Raw genomic sequence first — 20,344 nt, 5'->3', positions numbered from 1 at the left:
TCAGACTTCAACGGCTTTTAGCCACTAGAACCTGAAGATTTATTCACCAATGGTTGAATTTTATCATTCCGTTTAACGTTTTTATGGCACTAATAATCAAACTATACAACAAAATCAAAGCAACTTATCACAAAGACCAGGGACAAAGAACTTAAAACAAACTGAAATACTCCAAATGTACCATTCATTTTATACACGTTCGGTTATCTTGAGCTACTCCTCCTCATGCATTTTAGATGTTCTGATGCAGCCATGCACATGGAAGAGAAACAGTAACAAACACGCACCATTCATCACTATCACTTGAAATGTATAACTAAAGTTTATTTTTCCCCCACTATTGCACTATAACAATGGTTTATTTTCTGTTTAGTATGACAGCACTGCCACTGGTGATTCTTTTACATTTTAAAATGGCTTTAGACTCTGGAAACAATTGGAGCTTTTTAGCCTGGGTATCAAATACAATCTTACCTATAATATCTAGTAAAATGCAGGGTATGGGTCTAAACTGTTTCCCTTTGTACATAAAAATAAGTTCCACTTCACAGCAATAAAGCAGACCAGGCAGTGCATCTCTGGATATTTACAGCACTTATCAGGTGGTTAAAGTAACTGAGTCTTTGGCCTTGTACCTCAAGGCAATTCAAGATGTAGAATAACCACCCAGAAACAACCTGCCTGAATCTGACTATTGCAGTATGGCCTTTTAGATAATAAATTATTTTGTATAAAACAAAGCTCTACAGGGTGAACGTCCAGATGAAGTGCCATCCATTGGCATTACATCCAGATAAGGAAAACTTGAGTAACCAAATAGGCTATGGTGAGAAGGAACCAAACAGGATATGGCGAAGCAGAGTAGAACAGCACAAGTTGTATTTTCAAACATCACTAGAGTGAAAAACAAAAAGTCCCAATAAACGAAACCTCCCCCCACCCTCCCACACGGGTTTTTTATATTTCAAAATCTTAGAGAGGGTAGTGAATAAGTTAAAGAATATTTCATGCCAAACAAAGATTCCTTTCATTTAAAGCTAAGCTAATGTAGAGATATATTTTTTTATTTTTATCCAGTACCCACCTGCCCCCACCCCCATATACATATACGGCACTTACTGCAAAGCTGTTGTGGGCTAAAGGTTTATAACAGTGATTTTTGTTTTAGAAAAAAGAAATCCATCAGACCAAAATAAAACCATTTAAATCAACTCCTTCCTGAGCAACTTAGAATTTGGAATGTTCTGGAAAGTTATAATAAATAAATCAAAGATTAACCAGCTTAAAATGTTCTTTTTATACATTAAAGTAAAATATAAAACATATTTCATGACAAACACAAGGACTGTTGGACCAGGAATTGTAGACGTTTATGTGCCAACACATTCATGAAGTTACCATTCAGGGAGAAGAGGCCAGGTCAGTTGTTAGGAAAAATACAACATTAAAACCCAGAGAATAAATCACGTACCAGTTTTTATGTTTAGGTTATAAAGTAATTAGGGCTGAAGATATCATTAAATAAAGATAAAAATAGACTGAAATGTCTACAGTAAGTGGAAGTGAATTTGCAGGAAGGGTGAATGAGTTAAGTGACTGATTATTCTGCTATGACACTTGTGAAAGGACTTGGACAGAATTTGTTTTTAAAAAGATGAGAATATTAATTGTCTTTCCAAAATATAACAATTCCACAGTGTGTAAACTAATCATTACTCTTTCAATGTAATTTCATAGAAACCACTTAAAATATACAATGCAGCAGATTCATATTTTAGTGACTATGTTAATTGTCATCTATGCCACTTGCAGCTTTCTTTAATGCCTTCCTTCACAGTAGTGCATTGGTACCACACAACTGGGATGTAAGGAGTGAGAATAAAATTCCCCCCCTGTAATATTTTCTGAAAATTATCATGTCTTAACACGATTATGCTTCTTTACTTCTGTTCTCTGCAGACGACTATAATAAAGACCAGTTAGATAATGAAGATGGCCCACCATATATTTTGGATCCCTGCAGGCTCATGGAAGGGGAAGCCTCTGGAAAGCACTTCATAGCTTGGGCCTGTACACATACCTCAATCACAAAATAACTTTTGCTTTTTACTTCCAAATGGAGATCCATTTTGCAGACTATACATAGACAGTGAAACTCCCCTGAAGCAATTACCAAAGAGACCAGCCAAAATTGCCTAGAACAGTGATTTTCAACCTGTGGTCTGCAGACTCTTGGAACTTTGCTGACTAGGTCTAAGATTTCCAAAGGTTTCCATTCAAAATTTTTTAGGGGTCCACAAATGAAAAAAGGTTGAAAACCACTGGCCTAGAAGAAATCTAGCAACGATTAGATTGTGAATATAGGCACAGCCCCATGCAAGGTGTGGTGCACATGTAGTACCCCCCCAGAAGTGATATAGGGAGGCATTGTGATGTAGAGACACCCCTCGGATTTACAATTCCTCCTGCGCTTCTTCCTTGGTCTATGCACTAGTAGTTTACACCTGCTTATGCCACACTGACACAGCTATGCTGATGAGCAAGTGTGCACGTGAAGCCAAGACTCCACCCATCCCTCACTCACTTGGCTCCAGGGAGGGAGCAAACAGGTAAGCAGCTCTGCTTACTCCTATGTCCATGGACCCAAGATTGGAGTAGTCTGTTTAGGAGTGCAAAGTAGATACTTACTGGCGTGTATGGGCATGTTGTCCACGTTAAAGTCTAGCCCTAAATGTCACAAAACTGTACCAGAAATCCTGGGGAAAACTTAAATGGAACTTTCCCCATTTCATCACCCAGTCCCATTCACTCCACTTTTTAGTGTTTCCTGATAACAATACTTAAACTTTCAGCGTCGTTCATACCAATATACCATTGAATGTGTTTTGTTTTTCTGATGCCACATTGATATTCTTTTTCTTTGCTTTATTTTATCATTATGTAAGAGGTCAGTCATACCTGTCAATGTCTCTTATTACAAAAAAATCCCTCATTTTAAAATCACGTTTACTTCACTTCCACCCAAATTTGGTGTCCTCACCTGTATTTCACCTTAATTCTGTTAATTATTTGCATGAGATATGAAGACTCACAGAACTGAGGTTATAGAAATCTTCATACTAAAGGAAAGAGTTTCTTGCATGAATAACTTCTATGTATAATTTTGGGTCTGTGACCATGGTAGGAACAACAATAGTATAATTTTTTTCTTTAAAATAAAAACTACGCACCACACCTCTTCCTCCAGGACCCAAGAGCAACATTCTCAACTGCAGAAACAAAATCCCAAGACCACACAATACTGTCCCCTTGGCTTTCCATCGACCCGTTCATCTCAATCATTCAACTTCGCTGATAATTTTTTCCATTTTGACTCTGTGAACCCTTCCAGTTAACTGGGTTCTTTAACCTGTTTTATTTCACCTGATATAATCTGGTTGAAGTGTATATTGGACTCCTCTCACTGGAAGCCCCCCAGGGGAGACTGTCTATTCTGTTTTGAGTCCAATACAGTTTGAACCTTATGTGTTGTAACAATGGCTCTGGATCATATAACCATTTATATTTGCTTGCTATTCAGATGTTGTTGCTATGCTTCAGTGGTATCCCTACTAGCTTATAAATGGTGTCAGATGTTCAATGCAACAGTAATGGGCATGGTATTACGACTTACTGGTGACAGAGATTTCATGAAAGTTACTTGGTAAATGACGTCTAACATAATATATGTTGTTTTGCAAATGGGTACATGTGTACAGCAGCATTTTACTGTGCAAAAGTTATTTTGTGATGAGATGACAGATGGTTCCATCTTAAAATATGTCATATAAAGGATCCTATGGAGTCAAGAAAAATATAATAAAATTAAACAAATATAACCCGCAAAACCGGGTGTCTCTCAATTGCCCCAACATGTGGGAACTTTTTTTTGTTTTAAATGCTGCTGCGCATTAACTCAGTCCCTTAAGGAATATTTTTTTAATAATAAAAAAATATTGAGAAAGCTGGAGGGGTCACCAGAGAAGAGCTCGGTGCTTTCATCACCTTTTATAGATATCTTCTAACCACTTTTCATCATCTTGCTCCTCATCACCTATCGGTTCTTCAGTTTCCAGGGGAGAAGGAATAAAGAATTCTGGCTTGGGAGGTGGTTCACTGCTATGAGACTTAAGTCCAAATTTGCGCTTTAGCAGGTGGAACTGCTCTTTGACATAGTAGTAGAACTCATATTCATATCTCATGCGCTGGTAGAGGATCTGTATGGCTTCTGGAGAAGGGATGGTCTTTTTCACTGTCACAGTCAGATTTCCAAGTTTCCTATGTTCTGTAAAAGAAAAAAAAATTTGGATCTGATCAACAGTTAGAACCAAAAATCACATTCTTCTTTGGAACTAAGGCACTGTTCTACTGTATTATTGATTTAAAAAAATGTCTCCAGCCCTTTTTGTGTAGTAATTTTTAATATTAAACTTTTAAAGAAGGACAAAGTATAGTGGACCAGACTTTCAAAATTACACATGCACATTTGCACATGTACACTTGAACATGGCTATTCTACGCCTGGGGTTATCTAATGATGCTTGCACTAATCTTGCATTTAGCCAGCATATGGCAAGCTAGGCTCCTAATTGGCCACACTTATCTGAGTAAACTAGGATCATGAATGAGCATAATTTAAGTGTACACAAATACATAATCACACCTAGCTTGGGAAAACTTTTCTCAAGTAGTTGGAAGGTTAAATATTTATTAGAGCTCAATGGAACCATTGTCTTCAATGTAATACTTAATGTACTTTCTTGGTCTGCTGTAAACATTAGCTATGGGGGAAAATGTCCCCCAAAATAGCTAGGTCTAGTAATTAAAAAACATACCAAATACTTTGTGTTTTCTTCTTGTTCTAATTTAGATAGATAGTTGGGGGAGGGGGAATTGGTAATGAGATATAGTGCCACAAACCCATATGTTACCTGTCTGAATCCAGCACGCTAGTACTGATCAACAGTTGTTCCCACCTGATGATTGTTTGCTTGCCTTTGTGAAATGAGTTTGATGAGTTACAATCTAGTGCCCAATGGAAAGCCTTAGCAGACATGTCAAGGATTGGCTGTGCATGGGGAATTCTCACCCTAATGGTGGTCCCTCCATGGTTAATTAAGGTGCATTGACTGGACTGTCTGAAGAATCTTGCCCTGTCCTGAGTCTACAGGATTCCATCCGATACCGTTCACATAAAACAACTCAACACCTAATAAAATTATTCACTTAACAAAAGCATATAGCTGTCTTTTCTCTCTCAAGAATTGGTTTTATTTTAATGTCAGAGAAAAAAACATGCAAGAGCTCGCCAGGTCAGAAGAAGGGCATGTTTACTTTTGTGGTTTCCCAGTTTTCCACTAGATGGAAACATAAGACCAAGAGACAACATTGAGCATCCCCAACATTTTCTTCCTCTTTTGGATAGAGAAGTCACAAGTCAATGTGAGGAGGAGGGAACTGCTCAGAGTGCCATTAATACTGTAGATCAAAAGCCACTTACTATGAATTACTAACCTTCTAACTGTGAAACCTCCCTAATGTCCACATTTTTCTTTAGCAAAAGTGGAGATGGAAATGTAAAATGGTGAGGAATTCATCTCTATAACTAATCATGTTTCCTGACACTTAGTTTTCCCAATGCAGAGCGTACGATATTCATGGTTTATAGTAACAGAAAGGGAAACAGCAGTAAATTATGTGGGATGTATAAGTTTGGATCTAAAATGAAGGCTGTATGTTCTTAAAAAGAGATTGAGAGTTGCACTGAAAGGTTCAGGCTGGAGAACTAAGAAAAGGGGATTCAAGGATTTTGGTCCTACCACTGACATCTTGATCTCAAAATATTCGATAACACTGACATGAAATAAGAGATGAAACAGCAAGATGAGACAGCTGTTCCACCTGGCTTTGTCACCTTGGTCTGAAGATAGCGCTACAAGACAATGGTGACAGAGATTCTGAGTGATGGATACCCTTAGTTAGAGCAAGGATAAAGAAGGTAGTGTATATCCTATACCACTTGGCAAGTTTCCTTGAAATAAAGAGAAAGGCCTGTTTATACATTCCTTTATACCACATGCATCACCATGGTCTCTCAACATCTTCATGGTGATTTATTAGAGCCCAACATCTTCAGATTGACCTGAAAGCATTAAGTATTGTTTTATTTTAATGTCAGAGAAACACAAATCAACAAACCCAGCAGGAAGAAAAGTCTGAGAATCTTATTCTTCTCTGAGTTTGTCTTCTTTGTCATCAAACTTATCTCTGTGTTATAGCAGATCTCGATTGTACCAGACTGCCGTTATCTAAAAGGTCTACTGGAATATTTTGTCTTTGGTGCTAAGAAAAACTGTTGACGCGAAACCATGTGATCTCTCTCTCTCTCACCCCCACACCCTTTTACTCTGCTAGCCTACAAAGAAGCACTTATCCTTCACAAACTTCCTGATACATAAATTATTAGTAGAGGAACACCAGAGTACAACCACTTTAAAAACAACTGAACTAATTTTTATCTGTTCAGTTCTTTATACTTCTTTGTTATGTCATCCTTTACTACTAAGATTTGCATGAAAACAGGATCATTGATCTTGGATAATTTCTCTGTTTCTGCTGCTCATTTCTTCCCTGAAGTGATCATCATCTGTGCCTCCCAATTACCAGTAAGAAATCTAAATACTCCACACAACTTTAGTCATTAACTGTCACAACAGAGAGGGCCTTGGTATTGCTGTTGGAGTATCCACTTTATTGTGCCTGCAGTTACCACTACAGCCTTGGACAGATCCAAGAGGACACAGCAGTGGGGTATGGAGAAGAGAGATCTTATGGCACTGGAGAGGCTAGTTAAATTAAATTGCCTGCTAGGGAAGATTGGTAGCTGCCTCTTCTTGGGCAAAGAAGTAACAAAACACAACACACCAGCATGCTAAGGCAAGACTACCATGGACAGCTCAACATGGTTTAATATAACTAAAAAGCTACTTTTGGTCTATACAGTATTCCATCCAAAGGAAGCCACTGTAGTTTATAAAGAAAGGTTCCAATCCTGCATAGCACCAACATGTGCATCATTTTGCTCAGGTGAGCTGTTCATTGACGTCTGTGGAGCTGTGAATGTGAACAAAGCTATGTGTATGCTTAAGTGCTTCACAGGTCGGGGCCCATATATACACATTTGAAGTATTATTTACATATATGTTTACAGGATAGATCAATAGCTCCAAAGGCAGAGTTCCTAGGAGGAACAGTGAAGCAACTCTGTGAACTCCAACACCTACATATTCACCCAGCAGGAATGATCTACAATGATTTTTAGGGAACGCAGTAATATTTTTAACCAGCTATAAAAGCCACAAGACATTTATTTTAGGAAAAAATATTAAGTTTACCTAGAGGGCCCAATAACAGTGTTCATTACGTAAAGGTATGCACAAAGCAAAACAGAATAAATAAAACACTGCCTGTGAAAATTCAGATGACTGGAAGCATAAAACAACAGCTATGTGAGTGCAAGACCTGGATAATACACTTTACAGCTACAATCCATGTTTTCTTACTTAAAAACAGAAAGAGCCTTCAAAGCCAAAGCTATGTTTATTTTAGTAATATTCTAGTTAGATTGCACATGTTCAGGGCAAGGACCTTGTCCTCATATTTGACGGCACAGTGTCTAGCATGTATTTGGTGGTAGATTAAAAAAAAGTTTAAGTGAAATATTTTCCCCTTACTCCTGCTTAGCAATTACTGAGCCTGCTGTTCCTCTCCAGTTCCATGAGGGCAGAGAAAAGCATAATCTGGTGTGTGTGTGGGGGGGAGGGGGACGAAAGGAAGGAAAAAAAAGGGAGATCTGTGCCTTCACTGTATGTTCCCTTGTATGACCATTTCCCTTGGAGCGCCTCCAGAACAGGACACAGATTAGAGGCAGGAGGAGGGATGTGGGGGCACTGGGCAAGAACTGGAAACAGCTATTCTCTGTACATGGTCTCTCTGGGACCCCACTAGGAAATCCCTACTTCTAGCAGCACTAATTCCCCTTTGTGGCTGCTAACTCCAGTAGAGAGAGAGGAGCTTGTGTTCAGTCACAAGGAATTGTGCCAATGGCAGCAATGCTAGAAGAGCTGGGCTGCTCCTGGGGAGGAGAGGCCTGCAGGCAGCATAGAGGATTTTTAGCTATGGGCCGTTGCCCTTTGCTTACCACACAGATCCTTGAGTTACAGCATGCCTCCCCCTCTTTCTGCTTTGAGAAGCTGCAAACGCATACCGCCCTCCCCCTTTGCCCTTGGAGATGACGAGGAGGAAACTTCATGAGGCTTCTCTTGCAGTCTCCAGATATGATTTTCCTCTCCAGTGAGTTCTTCTGTGGGAGGGGAACCTCAAGCCCATTGTGGTTATTTTTGATTGTTCAGGAGCATTTTAGATTTCTTGGCTTTTGTCAGTTTGCCTCACAGTAACTGCTCTTAATTAGTAATAACAAACTGCCTGTAAAAGTACAAAAGTATATATGCTGTTTGGGAAAAAGTGCAGGCCAGGGCTATGATCAAAATGGGCCTGCCTTCCTGGCTTCGATCTAAGCTAAATTTTGATAACGCAACTGACCTTCACCTTGATTTGCACTTAAATTTTAGACTAGTTTATAATCTTCAACTCTCTTAAAAGGCCCTTTAATACAAATAAAAAGAAAATGACAGAACCACTCCTTGAAGTCATCGTTACCACCTCCCCTTAATCCATCAAACAAGCATAATAGAAAAATTATGCAGATCTGGCAGCATGCCAAAGTAAACAATCTGGAAATGCTATGTAAATCCAGCTGCTCCACCAGAGGACAGGGTACCGCCCGCCCCCGCTTTTATGACCTTTGTGACAATTCACCATATGGAGAGCAACAAACTACACCATTTACTTTCTAGGGTTATTTTTTTTTCTGTGTTTGTTTTGGCATTTCTTTAATTTACTAAAAAGAATATACTGTACAGTGACCAAAACCTCTTGCAGTAGTCACAGCCTGTCTTGTATTAACACAACCAAGATACAAAGAAACTGAAATGCAAATAGGGATGAAAAAAATTAAATACATTTTGGGTAACTTGGTGACAAGTATTTACCAAGAAAGACAGACAGACAGAAAGAAAGAATCTGTATTCCTCAATGCAATAAAGCAGTTTGATATCTGAAATGTAGGAAACTATTTCATATGTCCCTTGCGTGAAAAATTTTGGATTGCCATATTAAATCAAAATAAGGATAAAAAAATCTCTACTAAATGGAGAATTTAGGAAATCACTCAGCCTTCTCAAATGATTGAATATTTTCAGATGAGAAGATTCTGGGGTCTAATCCTGAGCACTCTCAATTCTAAATGAAATCACGAGGAATTGAGAGTTCTCAGCATCTTTCAGGATGGAGACATAGGTGAGCGGAGCTGGAACTCAAGGAGTTACATGGCCGAAGCTGGAGCTTTAGAATGACAGAGTGGTGCAACAGCATATAACTGCACATCAGCCCATTTATTGCTGATAATGGAAAACCCAACTTTGCTGCCCTGAAACTGTGTGAATATGATGGTTAGACAAATAAGGTGGGTGAGGTCATATCTTTTATCAGACCAACTTCTGCTGGTGAGAGAGACAAGATTTCAAGCTACACAGAGCTCTTAAGGTGTGGGAAGGGTATTCCGAGGACCATAGCTAAATGCAAGGTGGCACAAATTGTTTAGCATAAGTAGTCAGCACATATTCCAAGGGTCCATTCAAGGTAGAGTGGCCCGTTAACACCTCTGCAGTCATAATACAAGAAGAGGGGGTCCGTGGGTTACTGATTGTTGTAATAAGCCAGTGTCTCTGTTCAGTCCATGATTTTTAGTGTCTAACAGAGTTATGAATTTAAACTCCCAGGCTTGCCTTCTGAAAGTGTTCTGCAGGTTTCCTTTGAGGATGAGGACTGATAAGTCAGATACAGAGTGATCACTTTGTGAAAAGTGTTAGGGTGTATGACCAGGTGCCTGCAAGAAGCAGGGCAGACGATCCCCAAAAACTGGTGGTTTATTCTATAATTAGATTCACCAAACCAGTAACAAAAGAACTTCTGTAGTATCCCACTGGTTAACCAGAAGCCAAACACAGTCCCCTTTAGGCATTCCAGCCATTGGTTCCTGTCTAGACAATCGAATCTAATGTAGTGAGAGGTTATTGAAAACCCATTTCACCGTATGTAATGTTTTTTCTAATGCCAAAGGATAAGACACATACCCCCCAGGTCAATATGAATCTCAGATCTTACCCAAATATCACACTGTCAGCCAATCCTTAGTAAACTAACTAAAGATTTTATTAATAAAAGAAGAGTTTTCAGACTTTTTTTCTGGTGACTCATTTGAAGAAAATTGTTGATGCCTGTGACCCAATGGAGCTGGGGATGAAGTATTTGGGGTGTGGGAGGGGCTCAGGGCTGGGGTGCAGGGGTGAGGGCTGCGGGGTGGGGCTGGGAACGAGCAGTTCAGGCTATGGGAAGGGGCTCTGGGCTGGGGCAGGGGGTCAGGACTCTGGGCTGGGGGTGCACACTCTGGGGTGAGGCCAGGAATGAAGGGTTTGGGGCGCAGGAGGGGGCTCCAGGTTTGGGGCGCAGGAGGGGGCTCCAGGTTTGGGGCAGGGGATTGAGGCATGGGGTTGGGGCCTGGGCTTACCTCGGGCAGCTCCTAATCAGCGGCGAAGCAGGGGTGCTAAGGCAGGCTTCCTGCCTGTCCTGGCACCATGGACTGTGCTGTGCCCTGGAAGCAGCCAGCAACAGGTCTGGCTCCAAGGCGGAGGTGTGCAAGCGGCTCCGCGTGGCTCTCGCCCGCAGGCACTGCCCCCCCCCAAGTGTGGAGCCAGTGCTCAGGGCAGGGGCAGCGCACGGAGCCCCGTAGCTTCCCCGCCTAGGAGCTGGACCTGCCACTGGCTGCTTCTGGGGCGCAGTGCGGAGTCAGAATAGGTAGGGACTAGCCTGCCTCAGCTGGGCAGCACCGCCGATAGGACCTTTAATGGCCCGGTTGTCAGTGCTGACCAGAGCTGCTGCAACCCAGTGCGTTACATTCTGCGACCCAGTCATGACCCGCCGTTGGAAAACCACTGGTATACACTGCTGGCTTGTAAAGTCTCTCTGGTAACTTCCAAAAGATTGACTGATCCTTAGTCCATGGTGGTGGTAAATACCACAGTCCAGAGAATTATATCAGGAAAGAGGCAACATGGAGATGTCTCAGAGGTCTTTTATATCCTTTGCCATGTGCATGGAAATTTACTGTCCCAAGCAAAGCCGACAACCCTTGTCTGTGGAGAGTTGTTGGCCAAGATGGAGTCCAGGGTCACAGGAGCATATCACATGTCCTTACATGTTTTGCTGAATCAGAGGGGGGTGGCCATTGGCTCCTCGCTGTCTGAGGCATCCTCAGGAAGAGCTATCTGGACAGGATGAGTTTCTTCAATAGCCCGTTGTGAGAGTGGAGTGTCCTGAATAGGCCATCAACACATAGCTGTCTAGCCCTGATGTAAATCCTGTCCTGGGGTGTGTCACCCAGGAATACAACACAGGGTTAAGATGCAAGTACGTAGCCAATATTCATAACTTCAGATACAAAGATGATACACGCATATAAACATGATAATCATACTTAGTAAATCATAACTTTTCCACTGACACCTACAATAGTAGCAACCATGATACAAAGGGTCATCTTTAATCGTACAGCATCACAGGGTGTTTTTGTCTTTTGCCATTTTCCTGAAAGAGTTCATTGGAGACAATAGTGATTTTTCTGGTTTCACCCACATAGTTGTTACTGGGGCATTTAGTGCACTGGATGAGGTAACCCACATGTTATCACAGGCATGTGTAGAATCCATGCATCTTGAAAGGTGTGTTGTGTGTGGTGTTGATCATTGTAGCAGTGGGGATAAGTCTGTGGGTTTTGCACCTGTTGTTCTGGCAGGGTCTTGGTGATGCTTTGAATTGGTGTGTCCTGGTCTGTGGGGAGTTTGCTTCTGATTATGAGCTTGGAGAGGCTGGAAGGTTGTTTGTAGGCCAGAAGTCAGGGTTTAGGGAAGATTTCTTTCAGGATGGGGTCCCCATAAAGTATGGGTTGTAGTTGCTTGAGGATACCCCATATGGGTTCCAGTGTGGAGTGGTAGGTGACAACTAGGGATGTGCTGTGTGGTGTGCGGGGGTTATTTCTGTATTGAAGCAGGTTCTCCTGGGATATTTGGGTGGTCCATTCCATGATGCGATCTACTTCTCTGGTGGAGTGTCTTTGTTTAGTGAAGGTGGTTTTGAGTGTGTTAAGGTGTATATCCTGGACTTTCTTCTGGGAACATGTTCTGTGGTATCTGAGTGCCTGGCTATAGATAACTCATTTCTGGGTGTGTCTGGATTTATGAAGGTAGGTGTGGTGATACATGGGTTTCTTGTATATGGATGTCTGTAGGGTTCCATTGTTGAAGTTGATTGTGGTGTCCAGGAAAAAGTTATTAGTGTGGGAGTGTTCCAGAGAGAGTTTAATGGATGGATGGTGGTTGTTGAAGTTGAGGTATAAATCTATGAGGGAGTTTAAGCTGTCTGTCCAGAGGATGAAAATATCATCCATGTATCTCAGGTATATTATATGTTTCATGTTGCATTTCTCCAGAAATTCTTCTTCAAGGTGTCCCATTTTGGGGAGCCATCCTCGTACCCATTGATGTTCATGGTTTGGACAAAATGTTTCTTGTTGACTATACAACAGTTATGGGTGAGGATGAATTGGTGGAGTTTGGCGACATGTTTGGGGTGGATACCTGAGAGTTATACATTGTCTTGTAAATATTTGAGGTAGGCAGCTATGTTGTCATTGTGAGGGATACTAGTGTACAGGGAAGTGACATCCATAGTGGTCAGGATGGCGTTCTGAGGGAAGCCGACAATGTTGCGGACTTTGTGGAGGAAGTCACTAGTGTCCTGGAGGAAGCTGGCCCTTTGTGTGAGTGGTTGCAGGATGCTTTCTATGAGTCCTGATATTCCTTCAGTAAGAGTGCTGTGGCCAGATATGATGGGTCTGCCTGAGTTCCTCTGCCTGTGTACCTTGGGAAGCATGCAGAAGGTCCCTGGGTGAGTTTGGGGGTGAGGGTGGGGGGTGAGTTTGTAGAGATTCTCTTGGAGTTGTTTGGGGAAGGATTTGATGATGTCCTTAAATTCCTAGGTAAATTGTGATGTGGTGTCTTCTTTGAGTTCCTTTTAGTAGGTGGTGTCAGAGTTGTTGGTTGAACTTGCTAATGTAGTCATCGTAGTTGAGGACTACAATGGTGTCCCTTTGTTTGTTGGTCTGGTGGTTAGTTTTAGGGACCGTTTGGCTGTCCTCTCAGCGGTGGAGTGATTATGGTGGATGTTGGTTAAGGATTTTGCAGTCATGTTTTTCCTGAAGCAATCAGTGTAACAATTAAGAGTGTAGTTTCATCCATTCTGTGGTTTCCAGTTAGATGATTCTTTTTTCTTATGATTGTCAGTGGAGAAGTGGTAATTGTGAAAGAATTCTCTGAGGTGGAGATGATGGAAGAATTCTCCTAGTTCTCCATATGTTAGTATGGTATCAGGTTCTGTGGTGAGACAGAGATTCAGTCCTTTAGAACAGATAATTCAGCTCCAGTGAAGGGTTGTCCTGATAAACTGATGACGTTCAGGTGTGTGCAGTGTGCATGTGGTGCGTAGTGGTGCCATGGTTTTTCCTGGAGGTGGTATTTTGTGGGTTGTGGAGTAGTTGGTTCCACTTTTTGTTTTTGTGTTGAATGCCTGTCATCAGGTTTTTTGGATAGTTGTTTTGGATTTCTTGCATGATTCCCAGGTAACTTTCCTGGATTATTTTCCTCCAGTGTGTGGGAGTATGTGATGATGTCTTGTTTGAGGTGCTCCCTTTTGGAGTACGGGAGGTGCAGGAAATGGTTCCTCAGCTTTTCTGAAGTCCATCTGCAGAGTTGTTCAGCATATTTTGAGTTGTATGTAACAGTTAGAAAGTTAGAGATGGTGAGACTTCTGGGGACGATGTTTTGTTTCTTGCATTTTCCTCAGGAAGTAGATGTTCCTGTTAAGTTTTACTTCCTTCTTCTTTATGTTGTGGAGCTTCCATTTCAGGTGTCTAAATTCAATATCTTCCATTGTTTTATGCAGTGTAATTGTAGCTGTGTCAGTCCCAGGACATTAGAGGTGATTGTCAAAGATACAGTAAATTAATTTCCCCAGCTACACAGGAATGGCCCAATGAACTACTATGAATACTTACTTCTCCACTGCTTCATTTAATGGAAATAAATGTATGTCATTATGGTTAGTAGTAATGTGCCAGTCTAGAAGGGCCCTTATTTGATATGCCACTGAAATGATCAATGTTCTCCTAAAACAAGATTTTTGGTCATTAATGTACTGAGAATGACAAAAAAAAAAGTTAATTGCATGGCAGCAAAGCTATTTTAAGGCTCAGTGGGCCGGATTCTCAGCTCTTGGTGCCATTCTGGAACCCCCCCCGGGAAGAGTCTATAACACCCCTCTGCATGATGTCTGGATTAGGAGTGTATTGGGATCAAGGCTGGAGTACTATTGTGTTCTGGCAGTGCCTGTCTGGAAGAACATCCCCACAAAGGATGTAGCAGCTTGTCGTCTTATCTTCAGGATGAGGAGAGAAAACAGGAGAGAAGATAGTGCCATAGTTATTCCAACTTAAATTCATTATTAATTTACAAGCTGGAGGACGCTCACAGAAGAGCAACAAAGCTGTTCAGGGAGATGGAGGGATTGACTAGAAAAAAGATTAAAGGAATTAAACATGTACAGCTTGCTAAGCAATTATGGAAACAACATGACAACCATCTACTAATATTTGAAGGGTGAAAACTCCAAGGAAGGAGAGGAATTATTTAGCAAGGTAGAAAAAGTTCATAACTAGGAGCAATCAAATAAAATTAAGAAAAATAAAGTTAAGGATAAATGTAAGGAAAATATTGATATGCTGGACAATGGAACAGTTCACCACTGAAAATGGTGGAAACTCTATCCCTTACATGTAAAGCTTTATTGGGAAAAGCACAATGGAACATACTGTACAGGAAAATCCTGCACCGGCCTAGCAGTGAACTAGAAAATGCAATCGTTCTTCTCCATCTCATAAACTACTCAAAATGTTATATTACTATTATGAAACACTTGCTTATAAAAAGACAGGTTTCAGAGTAACAGCCGTGTTAGTCTTTATTCGCAAAAAGAAAAGGAGTACTTGTGGCACCTTAGAGACTAACCAATTTATTTGAGCATGAGCTTTCGTGAGCCACAGCTCATGCTCAAATAAATTGGTTAGTCTCTAAGGTGCCACAAGTACTCATTTTCTTTTTGCTTATAAAAGAATATACAGAAAATGCCTACGGAGACAATAGAGATAGTTAGCTTACTCCATACTATACAACAACTGCCAGCGAACGGGCCCTTTTCTCCACTTAGGAAGTTTTATCATGAAGCCCCTTCTGAGGAAGCTGCTGGCAGTGGCAGTCTTATCAAGTTAAATGCATCTTACTTCCACTTATTCAAAGGTGTGGAATCCTAAATTCTCCCACACAGTGGTCTAGAATCCAAGCTCAGGGGTAGTCTGTTCATCCTGTTCTTCTTCTACACAGCAGCATGTCATCGCTGGTGCTGCACTGGAAGACTGTTTTGCAACATATATATATTTATATATATTTTAATTTATGAAGTGTCACACTCAGACTTTTCAAAATTGGTCAGAGATGCTGACACTGAATTGAAAAGAAATCACATTGGAAACAGACGGCATGCACGAGAAATCTCCTAATAGTGACCAAACAGAAGAGTTACCGCATTACACACAAAGTCAGATATTAAATCCGAAGAAAAACTTCGAAGAGGTTCCTTACATTTGATCGCAATTTAACGTTGCATCCCCAACTCAAGCAAATTACTGCGTAAGAAAGAATTATGCTGAAACTTACTCACATTGGTAGCATGAAAAGATAGATACTTATGTGAATATGGTCAGGTACTTTTATTGCTTGAAACAAACTTCTAAGTTGAACTTGACAGAGATGGTGGTGCCAAAACCAAACTCATCTGCAGAGGAAAATGCCAGGATACTCTAGCTTAAACTGCAGAGAGAAATGCTTTGTTTCCAGGTCATATGAAACTCCTCATGCACCTTAAATACACACAGACATATGTAGTATAGAATTTTCCACAATGAAAAAATCCAGTCAGCTCAATAATGTGACAGACCCACAATATAAAACTGAGTCATAGAAAATGAATTTGAACAAAGAGAGCAAAGAGAAAAGAGTTCCAAGCACTGGGAGCTTCAGTTCTGAGTCACACCTCAAGAAAAGATTTTAGCTGGTGTGTATAGTCTCATAGTTAATAACAATACAAGTCACTCTGAGGGAGGGAATCCTAAAAGGAGCCGTGGCGCTGGGAATGGGAAACCTTAAGAAAAATAGGTTCTTGCAGATTTCTGGTTAGCAGTGTTACATAATAGGTTAATCAGATACCAGTACTATTCCTATTATTATTTTTCTCTGTGGTTTGATATCAAAAGGCCCTGACCAGGATCCATGGTGCTAGGTGCTGTATACAAATGCAGAGGAAGACACGGTCTATGTCCTGTTAAGCTTACAGCCTAAGAATTGAACATTTTTAAAGTTTTACTAGGAGTCAAGACTACTGGGTTCCATTTCCAGCTTTGTTTCTAACTCGCTGCTTGATCTCCGACATCTCACTGATGGCCCAATTTCCAGAAGTGTTCAGAAGCCTCAGCTCTTACAGTATTCAATGGGAGCTAAGGGAGCTGAGCATCTTTGAAAATCAGGCTACTAAACTCTCTGGGTAGAATCCTGAGACTACCGAAGTCAAGGGGAGTTTTGCCATCATCGATGAAGCGCTAAAGCAAAAAAGAGATTAAGAACTAGCTAACTGACAGCTCTCAAAAAGTAAACATTAATGGGAAATCCTCATCAAGTGGAGACTGGTACTAGGCCATTATTAAACAAAATCACTGCTTATGACACAAAGATTGGTGGAGTGGTAATGATGAAGACAGAGAAGTCATACAGAGTCATACAGTCATACAGATCATCTCGATCGCTTGGTAAGCTGGGCCCAGGCAAATAAATGCATTTTAACACAGCCAAATACAAAGATATATATATATTGACATGAAGAATGCCAGCCATGCCTACAGAATAAGGTAGTGAGTCCTGGTAAGCAGTGACTCTGAAAAGGATTTACGGGTTATAACAAAGAAGCAACTCAACATGAGCTCCAAGTGTGATGTTGTGGCCTAAAGGTCTAATTGCAATCCTTGGATGTATAAATAGGGGAGTAAAAAGAGTAGAAGTAGGAGGTGATTTAGGGCATTGGAGAGAGATAGATCCTGGAATGCTGTAGATAGTTCTGGCATCCACGTTTTTTAAAGAAGGATGTTGCAAAATTAGAGAGAGTGCAGAAGACAGTCACAAAAATGATTTGAGGGCTGAAGAAAATGCCTTCCAGCGAGAGACTTCAGGAGTTCAATTTGTTCAGCTTATCAAAAAGAAGATTGAGAGGTGGCTTGCTTACAGCATATAAATACCTTCACTGGAAAAACACAGTGGGTACTAATGGCCTTTTTTTAAGCTAGAGGAGCAAAGCACAAGAAGAAACCAATGGGCAGAAGCTGAGGCCAGACAAATTCAAATTAGAAATTGGCTTTTTTTTTTTGAACAGTTAGGGTGATTAACCACTGGAAGAATTACCAAGGGGAGTGGTAGATTCTCCATCTCTTAATATTTTCAAATCAAGACTGGATGCCTTTCTGGAAGAAATGCTTTTAGTCAAACACAAATTATTGGAATCAGCACAGAAGTAACTGGGTGAAATACTGTGTGTTATACAGGAGGTCAAACTGGATGATCTAAAGATCTATGAATCCCTTTGTACCCCAGTTTCCAGATCTGTAAAATGGGAATAAAACTTACTTGCTTCCCAGAGGTGTAGGGAAGCTAAATTAATGAATGATTGTGAAGTGCTTTGAGATACTTGAATGAAAGGCCCTGTGGTCCTGATCTTAGAAGGTGCTGAGCATCCTCATTTCCCACAGTTTCCAATGGAAGTCGAGAGCACTCAGCATCTTGCAGCATCAGGCTCTATGTGAGTGCAAAGTATTATTAGAAAACAAAAAGGCTGAGTTTGGAAAAGTTCATAAATCTTAAAAATGCTTCATTCTAGATATTGTATATTGCTGAATTGCTGCAGCTTACATACAACTCCTTAGGATTTATATGGTTACAAGTAGGTATAATGTAAGCTAGTAGTATAAGTTTTTTATTCTAAGTAGGACTGAGCTAATTGCCAAGTAACAAAATATACCCACTATCATGACAAACGTGACACTGGTACTGGAACACTGAAAGGCACACTAGCTCTTGTTCAGCACCAGCTATTTTAAAAACAATGAAATGAAGAAGGTATTTATTCCTCTCTCATCTAACACTGGAGGGGAGAAAGTTACTGAGTTTGAGAAAAGTTTTCTATTAAATGTGTCTGCATATAGACAACTTGTAGAGGGGTGATTACATGGACAACATCAATTTAACTACACTGCTGCCTGAAATGATTTTACCGCCTACGTTAACACCTACCATTACTGTAAGTGAAAGAGGCTAGAGAAAAAAAAATCTATTTTTCAGGTTAGTTACTTTGGGTATAGTCAGCATCTGAGGGTGGCCAGGGCCTGTGGCACTAGCAAAGAAGGGAAAATACAACAAAATGAGAAATACAACACTGTCCCTTTAAAGCACTCTCCTTTTGGTATAGAGCCTGACTACTCTGGCTGACTGCCAGGGAGTCAGGACCAAGGCTTTCCTCACTTGGTCCAAACGGAAAAAGAGTCCATTGTCAAACGCTCGCAGGCTTACTTCAGTAAGAGGAAACCAGTAATAAAGGGAAATCATTTAAACTTAAAGTCTCTAGAGAGAAGTATAGTCCGCCAGTGTGGCTAAAGTAACTAGCTTCCCAGGTTCTTCATTCTTTGTCAGGCAATCTTGCGGCTTTATTACTTCCCTGAACTAGAAGGAGTGAAGGAAATGTACCGTTTTTCAGTGCAACTAATGCAGCAAGGTTTCCAGGGTCTTCGTGTCTCCTGGCCTTATTATCTCCCTGGACTAAAAGGGGTGAGTATTTCCTTCCCTTAGGAAATCCCCAAGCTACTACTACTTTATATACCTGTCTCAATGAGTCCAGATGGAAATTCCCCTTTCCATGCCACAGCATGAGGTATGTACATATATCCTGTCTGTAAAGTACCTAGAACATTGTGGGGCAATCATAAACAAATAAGATTTCATTGTTTCCTCTGTAGAGAGCACTAGTCAATTTTACCTCTTTATACAAAGCTTCAATGTAGCAAGAGGCGAGTGGAAAAAAAAAACTAAAATAGGAAGATATGGCTAAAGCCACTAAATTGGCAGGGGGAGTCAAGGCAGACTCAAATTCATTTTTGACATTGACAATATATCAAGCAGATTTTATCCACATAGCATTATGTGCCTAGATGAGAGCCAAGTTCTCTTATAAACTGGATCCCAGTTGTGGGTGCCAAATACTTGAAAATGTGGCCCTGAGCTCTAAGGCCTGGATCCACCACTGCAGCGTCTAACTTTTAGGCACTTGGAAAATCACTGGACCAACACTGCAATCCACAAAGACTGAGTTAGTTGCCTAGGTTCCCTATCCAATGGGATGGGAAGAGACAGCTGTCTAAAAACGTTATTCACAAAAGCCAGCATGCTATGTCCAGAGCCATCTAAGCTAGCCAGTGGGAGATACCAAGGAGAGGTGTATGTCCTAAGCTCTGCCAGGGATAGGTGCCTCAGTCTGGGCTGCAGGGAGGCGACTGTGATCCAAACCAGGAATCCCTCTCCTGGAGTGTGAAGAAGTGTGCACCCTACACCAGCTTGATACGGTTAACAAGGGCTTGAGAGACCAGTTAGGTTACCTGGCATCACCTGCGAGAGGGAGGGCCAGGGTTAATTAAGAGTGAAGCCCAGCTGGGGAAGGTCTGGGACAGCACTATAAAGCTTGGAGGCTGAAAGCAGAAGGGAGCTGCAGAGGAAGAAGGCTGCCATCAGGAACAAAGAGGAAATTCAGGGGGAGAGTAACCCCTGCAATACTGACCTGTAGTAAGAAGTCTGGCAAGAGGCTCAGACAGGTGATTTAGCCACAGGGAGAAGAGTAGGCTCCAATAGTAAACCCAAAAGCAGTCAAGAAG

At 41.0% G+C, this 20,344-nt stretch overlaps 1 protein-coding gene across 4 annotated transcripts in view; it reads right to left on the bottom strand.

Moving 5' to 3' along the window:
• UST (uronyl 2-sulfotransferase) overlaps positions 1 to 20,344 on the bottom strand; it is a 312,291-nt gene that overhangs the window by 36,020 nt on the left and 255,927 nt on the right. Inside the window, exon 8 of one of the 4 annotated variants that reach the window (XM_043543109.1) lies at positions 4,045 to 4,324. The exons of 1 other annotated variant lie outside the window; for it this stretch is intronic. In XM_043543109.1, coding sequence (XP_043399044.1) covers positions 4,045 to 4,324 — 280 coding nt within the window. Of the gene's footprint in view, positions 1 to 1,274; positions 4,325 to 20,344 lie in introns of those variants that run through there. 2 more of the 4 variants (XM_007057039.4, XM_043543110.1) reach the window with 2 other exon arrangements.

Source organism: Chelonia mydas, chromosome 3 (genome assembly GCF_015237465.2).
Source record: "Chelonia mydas isolate rCheMyd1 chromosome 3, rCheMyd1.pri.v2, whole genome shotgun sequence".
Taxonomy (NCBI): Eukaryota; Metazoa; Chordata; order Testudines; family Cheloniidae; genus Chelonia; species Chelonia mydas.
The sequence above is the reverse complement of the archived record's forward strand: the minus strand, read 5'-3'. Positions and strand labels throughout refer to the sequence as shown.